The 15,293-nt window shown below is 43.2% G+C and overlaps 1 protein-coding gene across 1 annotated transcript in view; it reads right to left on the reverse strand.

Moving 5' to 3' along the window:
* TG (thyroglobulin) overlaps positions 1-15,293 on the reverse strand; it is a 147,715-nt gene that overhangs the window by 122,735 nt on the left and 9,687 nt on the right. Inside the window, exons 8-16 of the mRNA XM_066175694.1 lie at positions 13,333-13,518; positions 9,019-10,083; positions 6,846-7,433; positions 5,424-5,666; positions 4,922-5,059; positions 4,203-4,280; positions 3,648-3,760; positions 2,657-2,768; positions 1,726-1,926 (exon numbers count right to left, since the gene is read on the reverse strand). Of these exons, the coding sequence (XP_066031791.1) occupies positions 1,726-1,926; positions 2,657-2,768; positions 3,648-3,760; positions 4,203-4,280; positions 4,922-5,059; positions 5,424-5,666; positions 6,846-7,433; positions 9,019-10,083; positions 13,333-13,518 (2,724 nt within the window). The remainder of the gene's footprint in view (positions 1-1,725; positions 1,927-2,656; positions 2,769-3,647; positions 3,761-4,202; positions 4,281-4,921; positions 5,060-5,423; positions 5,667-6,845; positions 7,434-9,018; positions 10,084-13,332; positions 13,519-15,293) is intronic.

Below are 15,293 nucleotides of genomic sequence, written 5' to 3' on the forward strand. Positions count from 1 at the left end.
TGTCTGTTCTGACGCTGGAGGAGAAATTTATCATATTTTCCCACCACAAGAGCTTATTTTGCTGATAGACAAGATCTACAAGGTAACTGTATACTACTCCTTCTTCCTGAACAATTATTAGTAATTTCCAGGACTAGAGGCAAAAGACTGGGTAGACTAAAGAGAAAACTAACTTTCAATTCTTTATTTTTACACAATAACTAAGCTGTATATCATGAAAAGTTCCATTGTTCTTTCAAATCCAGGGGAAACCATTAAAAATTATTTCAATCTTTATGCAGAAAATAACAAATAGCATTCAGTAAAACCAGGTTTCCACTATACTTTCACGGCAGTTCTCCTTGTCAGCTCAGTATTTTAAAAAAAGAAAGGTCATTAATCACTATCAGTCACTATTTTCTCTAGGAAAAGTACAAGATGGCAGCAGCACTGCACTCGTGGTCAGCTCTGCTTCTCTGAAGAGCTAAAAACCTGCCTTGGATGGCCACATTCAGGTGACCACAGCATCCTACTTTGGAGCTCATCTCCTCAGAGCTCAGTTGGCATCTCCACACAACACCACAAGCATGGGGCAGACACAACCATGGGGTCCTCTTCTGGCTTCTCATAAAATCCCATCCTCAGAACTGTCAGCTGACACAAGAGAGCCCAAAGAAAATTATTTCCAAGTCGGCTGAGCTCTTACCTAGTTGATAAAAACCTTGCAAGCAATTGGGTTGACAACTGGGCGTGTTACAAGAGAATTGTAGAATCATTAAGTTTGGAAATGACCTGTATGATCATTGAGTCCAGCTATTAACCCAGCACTGTCAGCTCCACCACTAAACCATGTCCTCAAGTGTCGTATCTTCTATTTGGTCAGTGAGCACAAGCCTGTGTTGATCTTTATACACAATCACAAAAGGAAATGGAAGCAAATTACGTAGTCTTGTTTCCCTATTTTTTTTTTCAACCCTTCTCCCCCAAAACAATCAAAAAAACACCAGCAAAAAAAGCTATGAAAACAGCAGTGTCCTGCAGACAACTGTTGAAGGTTTTCTTTTTGCATCTCTACTTTCCACTAATCATTACATTTTGGAGCATAGCCTTGTAGAAACTTTAATTACTTTTGCTTCACTTCAGTGATGGGAAAATGCATAAAGGACATTGTAAATTAAATTTATCCAAATGTCTCCCATTTGGATATCTCACTGGAAACCATGAGTGAATTTCAGCGCTTCACAGCTCAGGTCATTCAGGAAATACTCTGTGAATATGCAATGTTTTGGCACATCTTTTTCACAATTCTGGTCACAAGCCAAGAGCCAGAACGGCAGAAGCATACATTTTTCAAATTCTATTTTAGTCAGCTGAATGGGTTTTAATCCCAGAGCCAGCTCATACTGGAGCAGGTTCAAGTTTGCAGCAAGCTGTTCAGACTGGCCTTATAGCTGGGTTTCGTAGTTCAACCAGTTTGATTCAACCAATTTTATGAATTAGTAAAAGTCAAGGATCCATTCCCTTCTCCTTTTTCCCTCACAAAACACCTGAAGAAAACTGGACAACATGCCCAGCTAGGTCTGAAATCTGCTACAACACAAAGATAAGCATGTTGCTTGAGCAAAAGTCTCTAAATGTCTGAAGAAATAAGATTAAATTCAACTAGGGAGTCAAAAAATTTAGGATCTGGGTTAAATTTCAGGCCTGGATTTGCTGATGAGTAAAATGCCTGAAGCGGGGACTCACTTGCACATTCTGGTCTTCCCCCTTTTACTTGTGTCCCTGGCACCTCTTCTCCATTGGCAAAGACACACCAGCAGCTCTCCTGGTCCTGGCTGCACTGCACGGGGGAGAAGGTCCCGTTGTCCCCTTCACACTGGGGGATGTGGCCTCTGGCAGCTTCTCGTGAAACAGCCTTGGACCTCAGCATGCTACAGAAACTGGGACCTGCAAAGAGAGAGATTCTTTGCAAGATACAGAAGAGAAGACAACAAATTGACCTAAAGACTTTACCAGCAGTCCTCCCAGCCTGTTTTGTGGCTAGGAAGAAAGAGGAGTGACCACAAAAACAAATAATTTGTTTCATTATAGAAATGGGGAATTTGCTTCCACTAGAAAAACACACATTTTTCTCTACAGATTAAAGTGCAAATGATACTGTTCTAGAAAAATAGTTGAAGAAAAAATTTTTTTCCATTTTATTGTTATTTATTACTGTTATTTGTAACTGTTATGAATTTTTCATTTATATATTTTTTTTTATTTTTTACAAATGCAACAGTGTATCATTTAGAGGCTGATATTTCAGAGGCAAAAAAAAATCAAGTTAGTAAAAATTTAGCTTTTAGTAAAATTTTTTGATCAAGGTAATTTTAAATGTAATGATATGATCATTTACATTTTTAAAAAGTTAAAATGGTGGTAAGAAAACACAGATTTTAAAAAATGCATAGAAGCCCATTCATAAGTTTGTCTAGACTCTTTGATTTCTGGTGCTGTGCAAGTAAAGGGTAACTATTTTCAGATACCCTTTCAATGTTGCTGTGTTTTGTATGTACCCTATCACTGAGGAATTAAACTACAAGCCTCCCATGTTTCATAGGCAGCGTTCTGAAGAGGAAAGTACATATGCTGCAAAGCATGAGGCATCACAGGCAGGGGGCAAAGCATTACTCACACTCAGGATTTCCATCCAAGTCTTTGCTGCCACGCTGGAGTATTTCCCCTGACACAGGATCCACACACCAAGTATCTGTGTCAGATCTCTGCAGCACAGTGTATTCTCCTGTCTACAAAGAATCAAGGACTTGTCATTGCAGAGCAATGTATTTTAATGCAGACACACCAAATCCATACCCCAAAGATTGGTTAAAATGCTTTATGTTTACACTTGTGCATAATTAAAACATATTGTAAAGAAACCAAAATACAATCTAACTAATTTAATAGACAGACCAGTCCCTGAGAGAACCAAGAATCATTTACGTTGGAAAAGACCTCTAAGATCACTGAATGGAACCATTAAGCAGGATGTAAACTAAAAGTCCATTGAGATAAAGTTCTGAAAAAATTCTAGCTTGAAATGTGTTCAAAAAATGTGTAGATGTGGTGCTTAAAGATTTGATTCAGTGGTGGACTCAGCAATGCTGGGGTAATAGTTGGACTTGATCTTTGAAGTCTTTTCCAACCTAAATGATTATGTGATTCTATATGATAATGATTATATTATATGAAATGTCTATTCCTTGCCTGTGTCTATCCTGTTTACAGCCACGTTTTGAGGGCATCACAGACCCTGTTTTTCTGGGACATCTGCACCCAGCTCCCTCTCATACTGTCATCCTCTCACAGCTCAGGAAGAAAGAGCCCCCCAAATGTCAGTCAATTAAGATGTGCCTTTTAGGTACAGCTCTGCAAGAGCACCAGGCAGAGCCAGCCTGTGGGAGGGAAGCATGGGCAGCCACAGAGCTTCCTATTTCCAGTCTCCATCTCAAAACTATTTAAATTCTGCCTTCTGCAGGGCAATACTGGCTGTTAGTTTTGTCTTACCCTTTTCTTTGAGGTTAATAGAAAGGCACAAGGGGTGCTTAAGGAGCATGGACAGAAAGTGTACGTGACTATAGCATGGTGCAAGTAAAACTCCTTCTCCCTCAGTCAAGTTAAATCACCTCCAGGCAGTTGGGGATGAAAAGATCAGCTGCAGAGGTGTCCAGCCTTGCACTGCTCTGCCTCCAGCTGGAAATTAGGGCATTGGCTCGAGATCGCTGACATGAAGTCTGGCCTGTCAGAGGGAAAACCTTTTTAAAATAAAATCAAATTTCAGACCTAAGCAAGGGAAAGAGTTACATCACCAGCACCCTCACACATCTGCATTAGGAACTGCTACAGTCCTAGGCAGGGAATTCCTGATTGGTGTTTGATAAAGCCACAGAATGGTTGAGGCTGGAAGGCACCTCTGGAGACACCTGGTTGGAGAACTGCCCCAGTCCCCCTGCTCAGACAGGGCCACCAACAGCAGAGGGTCTGCTCTCAGATCATGCAAGCCAAAATCACACACAACGAAATCAAATGAATTAGCAAAATAAGAATATAATTATTTTTACTTTTCTTGCAATGGTTAGAAGCAAGCCTTACTTCATGCATATCATATTAGAATTTCCAATAAATATTAAAATTTACAAGAACAGGTAAAGACAAATATTTAGGAAGAAAACCCAACTGACATTTGGGAAGTTCTGCTGAGCGTGAGACCAAGGAATCCATGACATAACGACCTCTCTCATCCACACACCAGCAATGACCTGTCCAGGGAAGAAAAGCAGCTTTATTTTAGATGTGGTACTGCAGTGTCCTTTGTTGCATACTAGGAAGATTTTCACCCTCAGCAGCTCCACAGAAAGGGGTCAGTAAATCCAAGTCACAGCTAACTCTGCAATCCAGGGGTAAGTAGACCACACCTGAGAGCAGTGGTGCAAATGGAAATGTAGCAGCTCTGGTGAGACTCCACTGCAGTCCTATCACCTACTCCTAGAAATCTGGCATCATCCACAAACTTGCTGAGGGTGTGCTTCACCTCATCATCGTGGTCATGAGTGAAGGCTTTAAGCAATATCAGCTCCTGGACCAACCCCTCAAGGGACACATCTAGCAGCACGCTACTGAATATCTACTGATGTTTTGGGCCCCAATGAGCTGCTACTTGAGTCCAGCCAATTTACACACATCTTGTAGACCACATCACCTTTCTCCAGCCTGACTACTACTGGTTTTCTATCTTTCAACTAGAATTCTTAGGGGGGTTTTGGGTTTTTTTTGTTGTTCTGTTTTGTTTTGTTGTCGTCGTTGTTGTTGTGGGTTTTTGGGTTTTTTGGGGGGGTTTTGTTTGTTTGTTTTTTGGTTTTCTGTTTACACAGCCCAGAGTGTCTTGTTAGGAATTGCTCACCTGTGCTCTCATAGCACTGAGCCAACTCCCAGTTTCCCAGGCCATCACACTGAGGGATGTAAGGGAGAAATCCCAGCTGCGCTGCTTCCCCAGCAGAACGTTTTGATGTAAAGTGACTCTGCCAGTAGAAGTGCAGGACTATAAAAGAGAAGTAAAATAAAGCTGATAGTGCCCAATAGAGGATATCTGAAATGCACATATTGGCAAAAATCTGAACGTTCCCTGTACTTCAGAAGACAAATTAATAAATAAATATAACTACATAAAGGTAAATAATTTAAGTACATAAAGGCTGGTTAGTGCCCAGATTTTATATCTGCGTTGTGTCATACACATGAGACAACTGAAATCAGTTTTTGGAACGGCAGCTTAATGACCCTGATTAATTACACCTGCTGAGTTGCACCTGCCCCTCAGCAAAGTTGTATTTGACATCAAGTGCTCCTTCACATATTCTGGGCATGACTCCATTTAATTCAGCCCTCCTCTCCCTTCCACCCACCTGACCATGCAGCCAGCTGGACAGCAGAGTCACTCCCTGACAGCAGCTTTTGGGAGATCACTGCCTCCAGCCCATAGGGCCCAGCTGGGCGCAGGAGGTCACTGTCCATGAGCTGTATCCCCTTTGCCAGCAAGAAGCTCTCTCCAAAGGCAAACTGGGAACCATTAGAGGCCAGAATGAGCTGCTCTGCCTGCTCCATAAACTTCACGGCTTCCTGCTTCACACCTTCACATATACCAGGGCCTGTATAAAAAAAGTATATATATGAACAGTTTATTAACAACTTTCATCTAAATCCAGTAAATATTTGCATGTGAAAACTAACTGGTCTTTTGATCAGCATCATCTGTTTCCCTCTGAAATCAGTGTTGGATTGCATAATGAAGCAAGAAAAGGAGACTCCCCAGTGCTTAGCTGTTTAACAGCAAGAGTCTTAGAGTGCCAGGAGTCACACAAACATTCTCCATGTCCTGGGCCAAAGGCTTGATGTTTTTAAGTAAGTTCTTATTGGTTACAAACTGAGTCAATACATCTCTACAGAACATTCCCTCAGTTGCTGCCATAAAAAAATGCGGATAATCAGAAGTGAGAGTCAGAAAGGAAAATGAAGGTATATCCTTTGGGTCTGGTGTGGCAGCTGACACTTGGCCTGTCCTCTCCACACATCTACTGAAAGGGCAGTTCAACACACCCAACCAGGTCCACAAAACCTGCTCCTCCAAAATAACTCTGTTAATCTGCTTCATCCCCTTTATTCTCCAGCTGCCCACAGACCTGGAATCTCCACCAGTTCATTGTCCTGTTTCTTCTCCACAGCTGGAAAAATACTATGGGATGAAAACAATTTCAGTGATGGCATTTATAGTATGGTCATCTGCTGGAATAACCCCAAAGACAGCCCAGCATCTTTGGAGGAGGTGTCTAGACTGAGAGCTTACTGAACTTCAGTACTGGCCTCACTCTCTTTCTAGCGACTTATAGGGGATATCTTTTACTCTTGACCACATAATAAGAAACAGTAAAGAAAATCCCTCTTGTTTCATTTTAAGGCATTCTTGAAAGTCATTTACATTACAGTGTAATCCTGATTTTTCCACACAATTCTTCATGCTTTCTAATACCCTTTACCACCTAGCTAAGAATCTTCTGCAAAAGCATTATATGTCCAAACTCCAAATTATAAAATCTACACAAACTTGATATGGAACTTTATTTCTCCTTATTCCCAAAGCTCAGCCACCATTTATTAAGCACAAATGAGTCACCCTACTTCTGATGTCCAATGATAATGGCAGTGCTGATGATCTTTCTGACAAGTTTTTGTCTGCTACTTCACCGTAATTGAAAGGGCTTCCCTCTCTTGTGGCATAAAATAAAAGACCAGAAAACACTCCTGCTTATACGGCAGAAATTGTTACTTACATGCTGGAACCTGGTTCACTCCTGCCTTTGTTCCTCCCAGCTCTCGTCCTTTGCTGTCAACACACCAACAGTCACGAAGTTCAAAGTGGCCTAATGGAGCACTGAAATCAGTATAGGGTCCTGGGTAGTAGCTCAGCTGCTCAGTCAGAAGCTGCCAGAACGTATATGGGTCTAGCAAAATGTTCTCAGATGCACTGCTCAGGTTTCCTTTCAGCACTTGAGGTGGGAGATCCGCGAAGGAGGAATACATGGAGAATGTGGGGAAGACATTCTGGTGCCCAGCCTCATACAAAGCTTTAACAAAAGCTGAAAAGTCTCCAGAGGACACCTCTTTATACCCAGCTATTATGTTCAATAGATCAGGAACAGGCAGGGGTTTGCCTTGGTTGTTCTCTGCCATCCACCTTTCGTACCACTCGAAGGCTTGCTCAGGAGGGCCACTGCACTGCATCTGCCTCCAGCCACCCTCAGCATCGCACTGAGGGAGGTACAGGCTGGACAGCTGAGGCAGAGCTCCTGGGTCTGACAACAGAACCTTCATCGCCTTGAGAAACTCCTGACCAGCTGTTACTTGGCAAGCACTTGGGCCTGGGAAAAGAAAAACACGTACATCTGAATGCACCAAAGATATACAATACCCTCATCCTCTAATACAATAAACACTGCTAAAACTTGGTCACTCAGCCCAATAATAACAACAACATTCCTGGCCTTGTTCTAAAGGGCTTAGTGACAATAAAGTCCCATGCTGAACCAGGGCAAGATTTCCAAAGGGATGTGAGCCTCCCAAGCTGAATACAGATTTTTTTTTTTTTTTAAATTTGTGAATACATTAGGTACTTGTAGTTCTTACTGGGGGCCAGGTGCCACTGAATGCCTTCCTGAATCTGTTTACATTGATCAGGTATTTTAAGATCTATTTGGTAATTAGATTGTTACTTGTTATTCAGCCAATCACTGCAAAAGCAACTATCTGAATAGCGGGAAAATACTAATTTTATTTCCCCTTGGACTGAACCAGAATCTTAAGACTGTGTGTCCTCTCTTCCTACACTCTACTGAACATTGCTGCTGAATATAAAAATAACATCCCTCAAAATATTGGACTGAGTTTGGTTTGGAAGCCTTTTCTGCCATCTCCAGAGCCAAATTTCACTTTGCCACCAAGCAGCTCTACAAACCCTGCCAATCATGGGACCTCATCTTCTTTTAAACACCAGGGAATTCTGAACCTTTTTTATTTTGGATTGCGCTACAGATGGATTTTCAGATATAAATCCCCTCTCAATTCAGATCCTTACAACAAACTCCCCATGACTTCTGCAAACTGCTATTCAAAGGAGCTCCCTCACTATGCACCACTCTCAGCTGCTGGACTCCGTTATTTCTCCCAAAGCGAGAAGCAGACTCTCCTCTTAGTCTACTCTCCCTGTTGATGTGTTGTTTTCAGTTCACAGAAACTTGAAAGACAAATATTCACTGCCTATGTGCTTCCTTCTTTCTGCATATTCCAGAAAGAAAAGAACAAGGAGAAGCAGTTCGTATTCTATCAAACTGATGTCAAAAGTCATTCGCAACTCACCTTTTTGGCTAGACTTTGTGATTTATGAGAAGCCTACCAGCCATTAAATCCCCCTCCTATGTTTGGAGTCGTATGATATCTTACCAATTTGAGGATATACTCTTGAGCTAAAAAGACTAAATTAAGTTCATAGTTTAAGGCACCAAAAATCTTTAATCCTTATGAAAAGATGAGTCAGTGACCATGCCCAGGTGACTTGGTCTGGAAGTCAAAGGGCTTTTTCACTAGGCAGGGGTCACATTCAGTTCCACAGATGCTCCAGGTCTCCTGGGCATCCTGGATGTTACACACTCCAGCTGCACACTGAGGTAGAGACATGCCAATGACACATTCAGTAGCCAGGCAGGACCTCAGCCTCCTCTGCTATGAGTGTGCCCACCCTACACCCTGACCACCTTTAGGACTTGGGATATCAAGGTTAACCCACACTGTATTTCCCACTATCCCCCTGTAAGGCTGGCTTGCTTTCCTGTTAGGAGACACTTGCATAAATCATCTATTTATTTCCAGATGTAATCAGATATGAAGAAAGAACCAAGGAATTCCAATACAAAAGAAAGCACCTTTAAATTGCCAGTCCCTAAGACTTACATTGCATCGGCTTTCCAGCTTTCCCCCTTATTCCGGGAATAGTCTTGCCATTCAAATCGACACAGAAGCAATTTGTCCCAAAACACTGGAGTGGCAGAAAGTCTCCATCCTCAGTACAAGAGGGAATAAAGAGATCTGATCCTGCAGGTAGGCTTTGCTTCAGGTTTTTCAGGTTTCTCCTTTGCTTCTCACACTCAGTGGGACACCTTGGGCGTTTGCCTCGATGTCTTGAGCCTGGAACCTCCTTACCCAAAGTGTCCAAACACCAGCACTCTCCTGCATAGCACTGAACTTCCTCATACCTCCCCTCCTTGGTGCATGTTGGAACAAACAGGTCCCTTGGCCCCTCACCACAGTCTCTGGATCCCAGTGCTAGTTTCACCACTTCACCTAAATCTTCAGCAACACTTTTGGGGACAGAAATTACTTGTTGAAGAAAAGTAAAGAACGCTGGTAGTTCCAGGACAGAAGAAAGGAATTTAATCAGATTCTGATTGTCCTGCAGAGTTACTGTGCGGCCAAAGCTGTCCACAAGAGGTTTACTCAAAATAGAGCTCCCCTTTGATACCTCCAGTGAAAACGTCTCAGCTGATTCCAGAGGACCTTGGCTATTTTCCCTCTCTGACACATCCTCCTGTGGGAAAAACTGGCCAATGCTGTACTTCCCACTAGTGCCAAGTACCCCTGTGAAATTAAACTGGATCAAATTCTTTAAGAACCTTCCTCCAAAGAGGTTTTCCTGGAAACGCTTTGGATTGGCAGTAGATTGCAGTGCCACTTGAGCCAGTTCCCTCGATGGGAACATCCCTGTGATGGCTTCACTAAGGGTGGTTTCTAGCTCAGGAATCTGGCTGGCAAATGGGCTTTGGGCAAGTGGGGATGACAATCCAGAGTCCAGAAACAGCTCCTTGAAAGAGGGAGGGCAGGGTCTTGAAAAGCCATCAATCTTGTCTGACTGCTTATCTGGTGTGGAAAACAAATTGGACTGACTGAAGTACCCAGCAGGGCCATAAAGGAGCCTCGACAAGGCCCGCCGCCGCTCAGAGATGCACGATTGCTCCTCACCTAGAGAAAGATTCAAAGAAGGAAAAAGTACATTTTGGAACCTCCAGAACCTGTGATTCTATTGCAGCTGGGGCAAAAAAACAGCATTAAATTATAGATTAACCTGCTTCTCAACTATGCATCATGCACATTGTTAAGGAATTTGAATTGTTAGTGCCTATGGTCTACAGATAAAATTCTCCAGTCAAGACCCAAAATGAAAGGAAACATTCCTTCCCCACTGCCGAGTTCTCTGCTCTGTGGTCTTTTACTGGTTCTGTTGCTTCCCTATGTAAATTCTCATCCCCGTTCCCACGGCTGGAAAAATGAAAAATGTCTTTTCCAAACATTTTAGCTCTCCAGTAGGATGCCTGCTGCTAATAAAAACCTCCAATGATCCAGGTGAAATGTGGGAACCTAAGAAGGAGAAATAGATTGTGGAAGAACAGAAAGTTATTTTAAACCATGCCCACTAATGAGGAATTTATGGAAGTTTCCTAACTAGATATTCAGTTTCATAGTGAGGTGTTCATTACAAGAGGCTTGAAAATGAATTGTTAAAATTAGCAATAATAGAGTGCTGAGAACCAGATGGCATTCATGAACAAGTTCTAAGGGAAAAATACAGAATTTCAACAAAAACAGTCAAATGTCAGCATACTGAGGGTACCAACAGTGACCCTGGGCCCACATCCTGGGCTAAGCTGTGTCACAGGTGTAGCTGCATCCAGCCCCATCTGTCCTTTGATACACGGGCAGCAACAGCTTCCAGTTAGGATGCAACACATCAGTGAAGAAGGACAAAGCTTAGGGCTCAAAAGACAGAAAAAAAGAAAAGACTTGGTAAATATAAAGACACCAAGAATCAAACAGACAGGATGGTTTTGCCACTGACTGCATCTCTGGAACGCACACAGAAGCTTAACTCACATGTCACACAGTTAGTTACCTGTCCTTGAAAAGTAGCAGAATTATAGAGAAGGGAAGCAAAAAAATATTTTGAGGACAGAACAGATTTTTTAGTATGAGAGGACATTCAGCCTGGACAAAAATATATGAAAAAGGTTTTTAAAAAACAGGATTCTCTACAACATTCACAATAGACAATTATTATTCAGTATTTCTCACAGTACAGAGGAGTCCAGATGTAGAGCACATAATTATGATCATGAAATTTATTGCCAGAGAGTGCTAGGAAGGAGAAAACGTTAGAGGGCAATTAGGCAAATCCCTGGAAGATAACTCCATAGGGGAAGGCTGAGCACAATGATGTGGACTCAGCCTCCAGTTTGGGGCATCTCCCACCTGCAGGAGGATATTTGGAAGTTATGTGCATTTTCCACATTTCTCACTCTTTCTCACTCAGCACCACAGCTGTCCCTGTAGGGGACAAGACAGATAAGAAGCTTTAGTCTGCTCCATCACCAGCTCCTTTGGGCTCCCCACTCCATTTCCATTTATTCCACAACCAAGCAATATGATAAAGCAGTCACAAAAGCTACTAACAATCAGGATAAAAGTCAGAAACCTAAAAAGCTGCTCAAAAGATAAGTAAGTAATCTGATGTTCTGCAATTGACATTTTTTTCACTCCTGCTTTTCCACCCTTCTTGTGCTCTGCAGTTCCTGACAGGAGCTTGGGGTCCTTTCCCAGAAGTTCCTTTGTAAAAGAACTTTCTGAAGGATGGGCCCCTTCTGTTTTCAATGTTGGCTCTTGGTTAGAGGGATGAAGAACATTCCTCGGAGGGCCAATAAGTTAGTGTAAGCCACAATTCCACAAGAACAGTAATATGAAACAAATGTAGGGTCACGGGTCATAAACACTCTCCCCTCCTACCCACTGTTGAATCAAATCAAAATAGAGGAAGAAAGAATAAACACCAAAGGCACTGCTGGTGTGAATCTACTGTAAAAGGCCTGAAAAGAAGAATGGCCCTATCAGAACTGCCTGGTGCTCTGACTCCTCCAGTGCTAACACTGCTGAGTGTGAGAGCCAAAGACATTAAACAATCACAGAACCATTAAGGTTGGAAAAGACCTGCAAGGTTATTAAGTCCAATCACTAACCCAGCACTGCCAGGCCCAGCACTAAAATGTGTCCCTAAGTACCACATCCACATGGGTTTTGAACATGAAATAAAACAGAGGAGAACTAGAGACACACACATGGCATGTAGCTGTCTGAAGGCTTCAGTTATAACCTCATGAAATACCTTCTCAGGAGTTAATCTGTGAAACCTCTGCAGAAATTTTTCCCTGCATAAATTTCCTGAGCCTGCCAATAAAAGCTGCAAGCAGCCTGAAGTCATTGCCCCCCCTTTCTTCAGCCCCCCCTCCCTCAAAAAATTATCAGGAGGGCTCAGCAAAGCACACTCAAAGGGAAAACAACCAGTCCTAACATATGGCGAGGCCTCTTAGAGGTTCCCTTGTAATATCCTTGGTGATCAGCCTCGAAGGCACATTGAAGTTTTCACTTCACAGTAAGCCCATGTGTGCCCAGAGCGCTCTGAGCAGACACCTAGGGCAGATTCCTCCTTTTTTAGCTGCATGGGAAGCTGGGCTGTGTCTCACAGACAGAGCAGTTGCTTTCCCCCAGGGCAGCCCCTACATTAAGACCCAGTGCCCCAGCCCTCCAGCACAATCCTGAATATTTAGGTAATGTGCTTCAGAGCAAAGGTTTTTAACTTTCCTCCTCCCCTCCGGCCCCTGGACATTTCTGCTGTCATTTCCATTTGGGGCACTGATTTGATGGTGTATTCTCTGTGGAATCTCTCAAAGCCTTAACCTATACATTTCTTCTGAATTGTTTGTTGGGTGGTTTTTTACAGAATTTGGCGGTTTTCATGGCAAAATATGCACTGACAGAGTTGGGAAAAAACAGTCGGAACGGGAGATGAAATTCCACAGCATTTCACCCAAGGAAGGAGGTAAAACACAAAATCACCATTACTTGCCTCTTCATGCTATCCCAGATAATAGTATTATTAATTAACACCTCAGTTCCTGGAGTCAAGAGCCAGATATCAGAGCTGCAAAGCAAAACCTTGCTGCATGCAAAACTGAAAGGCTAAAGAAAGATCATAAGCGAAAATAAAAGCAGTATGATATTTAATAATTTCTTAGAACGTGACTCTTAACCGCAGGGAGGTTTCAGGATCTTTGAACTGCAGAATCTGTCAGAGCCGAGAAAGGAGCTGGTCTGAAGACACCTTTTCCTTCTGAAGACAGTGAGAGGCGGGCTCATTTTTCCACTGGCAGGTCTCATACATACCGCAGGCCGGCGGCTGTCCTCGCCGCCTCGTGCCCGGCACCTCTCGCCCCCGTGTGTCCACGCACCAGCACAGTCCCCGCGGGTGGCACTGCAAGGGCGCGTAGCCCCCGCCCGCCGCGCAGGCCGGCACGAAGGGCTGCTGGAAGCGCAGCGCTGCGGAGCGCTCAGCCTCGCACCGCGAGGGGCCTGCGGGGAAAACAGGGCGCGTTAAGCAGGGAGAGATTAAAGTTTCAGAGCCACCTCTGTTCGGTTCCATTTTTGCCTATTTGGCGGGGGGAGAAAAAAAAAAAAAAAAAAAAAAAAGGAAAAAAAAAGAGAGAGCGAGAAAAAAAAGAGGAAAAAGAGATAAAAAAGAGGGGGGGGGGAAGAAAAAAAGAGAGAAAAAAAGAAAAACTGGAAAGAAAAAGAGAGAAAAAAAGAAAAAAAAAAGAAATTAGAGAAAAAAGTGGGAAAAAAAGAGAAAAAGAAGAAGAAGAAGAAGAAGAAGAAAAGAGTTTAATTTCCTGATCGTTTTCAGTGATGCATCAAGTACCAGCTCAAAATGCGAATTCCCCGACCACTTTTCCCATGAAGAATTTGCCCCACGGTTTTCTACTGTAGGTATTATTTTTTGAAAACTAAACAGAAGATAAAACCTCAACACATTTTTCAACCATAGTTGCAGGTAGGCAGAGCAGGAATATTTCTCCCAGGGAACCATGCTGGAGGCTGGGGGAGCTCTAGCCCTTAGCGCAAAAGCAAAGTTGGTTAACAGAGACAGGTGTACAGCTTGGGGACTGATTTGAAGGCAAACATCGATGTTTCTGAGTAGAATGAGGCATTGCTCCTGCAAACAGATCTGTGCCTGACTGTGGAGATTTGGGCTGAGACCACTCTATTTCTCCAATTCCCTCTGCAGGGATCTGAAGACCTTATTCCTGTCAAATTGGCCTTAAAGGCAGAAAGGATAAAAAATCAGCAAGTAAATTTTCTGGAGTATGATCTCTCCAATACAGGACTTTACCCTCTGAATAGAAATTTTGCTTGTTTATATTGACCTGCAATCCTGCAGCCTAAACAATTCTCACCTTCAAGAACTTTCCAGCTACACCCAGCAACCTGAATGAGGCAGCAAGAGCACCGTGTCAGAGCAACCTGTTCATCCAGGGGACTCTTACAACTTTCCTAATTTGAATGGCTTCGGGTGACAGCGTGAGAGCTGCATAAGTCACCAGAGCATCCCCCTCGGTGGTGATGAACGAGGTCACATCTCCATCTTGTGGCAGGAACACCTTCATCTACACTGACAGCTGCTGCAGCCCCAGCTACAGCCAGAGCTAAGCCAAAACCACTGTGCAGTGCAGAGCGAAGACGCCTTCAAGACTCCCCAGAAGAATCAGCTCATCCCAAAACCAGAAAAACTGTGTGATTATATGGCCAGAAGGCTGACATAAGTATCTGCTTAATATTTTTGGTGATGCAACTCCTTAGCAAGAGTCAGAAAGCAACATCAGAGGAGTTTGGGACTTTGGATGGGAGGATGAAGCATCACACAGGAGTTTAAAACTCTTCTCAGCCAAGGCAGTTTGCTTTGGGCTTTGGGCTAGGAGGGAGGAGGTACCTAACCTCCTGTCCTGCACAGTTCATTGCCTGTAGGTGGAGAAACTCTCTCCCCACATGCCTGCCCTGACCAGGGAAGGAATGGGCCCAAGGGCGGATCCAGAAACTCAGCCTTGCTGGCCAAGGCTCTACAAACTCCTGTGTGGCCTCCTGGGAATGGAATGTGTTGTGGTCCGTGTAAAGTCTTTCCTGTTTCCGAGTGTACCAACATAAATTAGGGAGCATTTTCTCAGGCTCTTAATTTAATAAATCGATCTCCATCATCTCAGGGCAAGAGATACAGAGAGTTCATGGGATTTCAAACAATGTGATCTGCAGGCGTGTGGAAAAGCATTGATCAGAGGACAGCTACAATCTGCTGG

Source organism: Chamaea fasciata, unplaced genomic scaffold, assembly GCF_029207755.1.
Source record: "Chamaea fasciata isolate MVZ Bird 193981 ecotype frontalis unplaced genomic scaffold, bChaFas1.0.hap1 SCAF_1, whole genome shotgun sequence".
In the NCBI taxonomy this organism is placed as follows: Eukaryota; Metazoa; Chordata; class Aves; order Passeriformes; family Sylviidae; genus Chamaea; species Chamaea fasciata.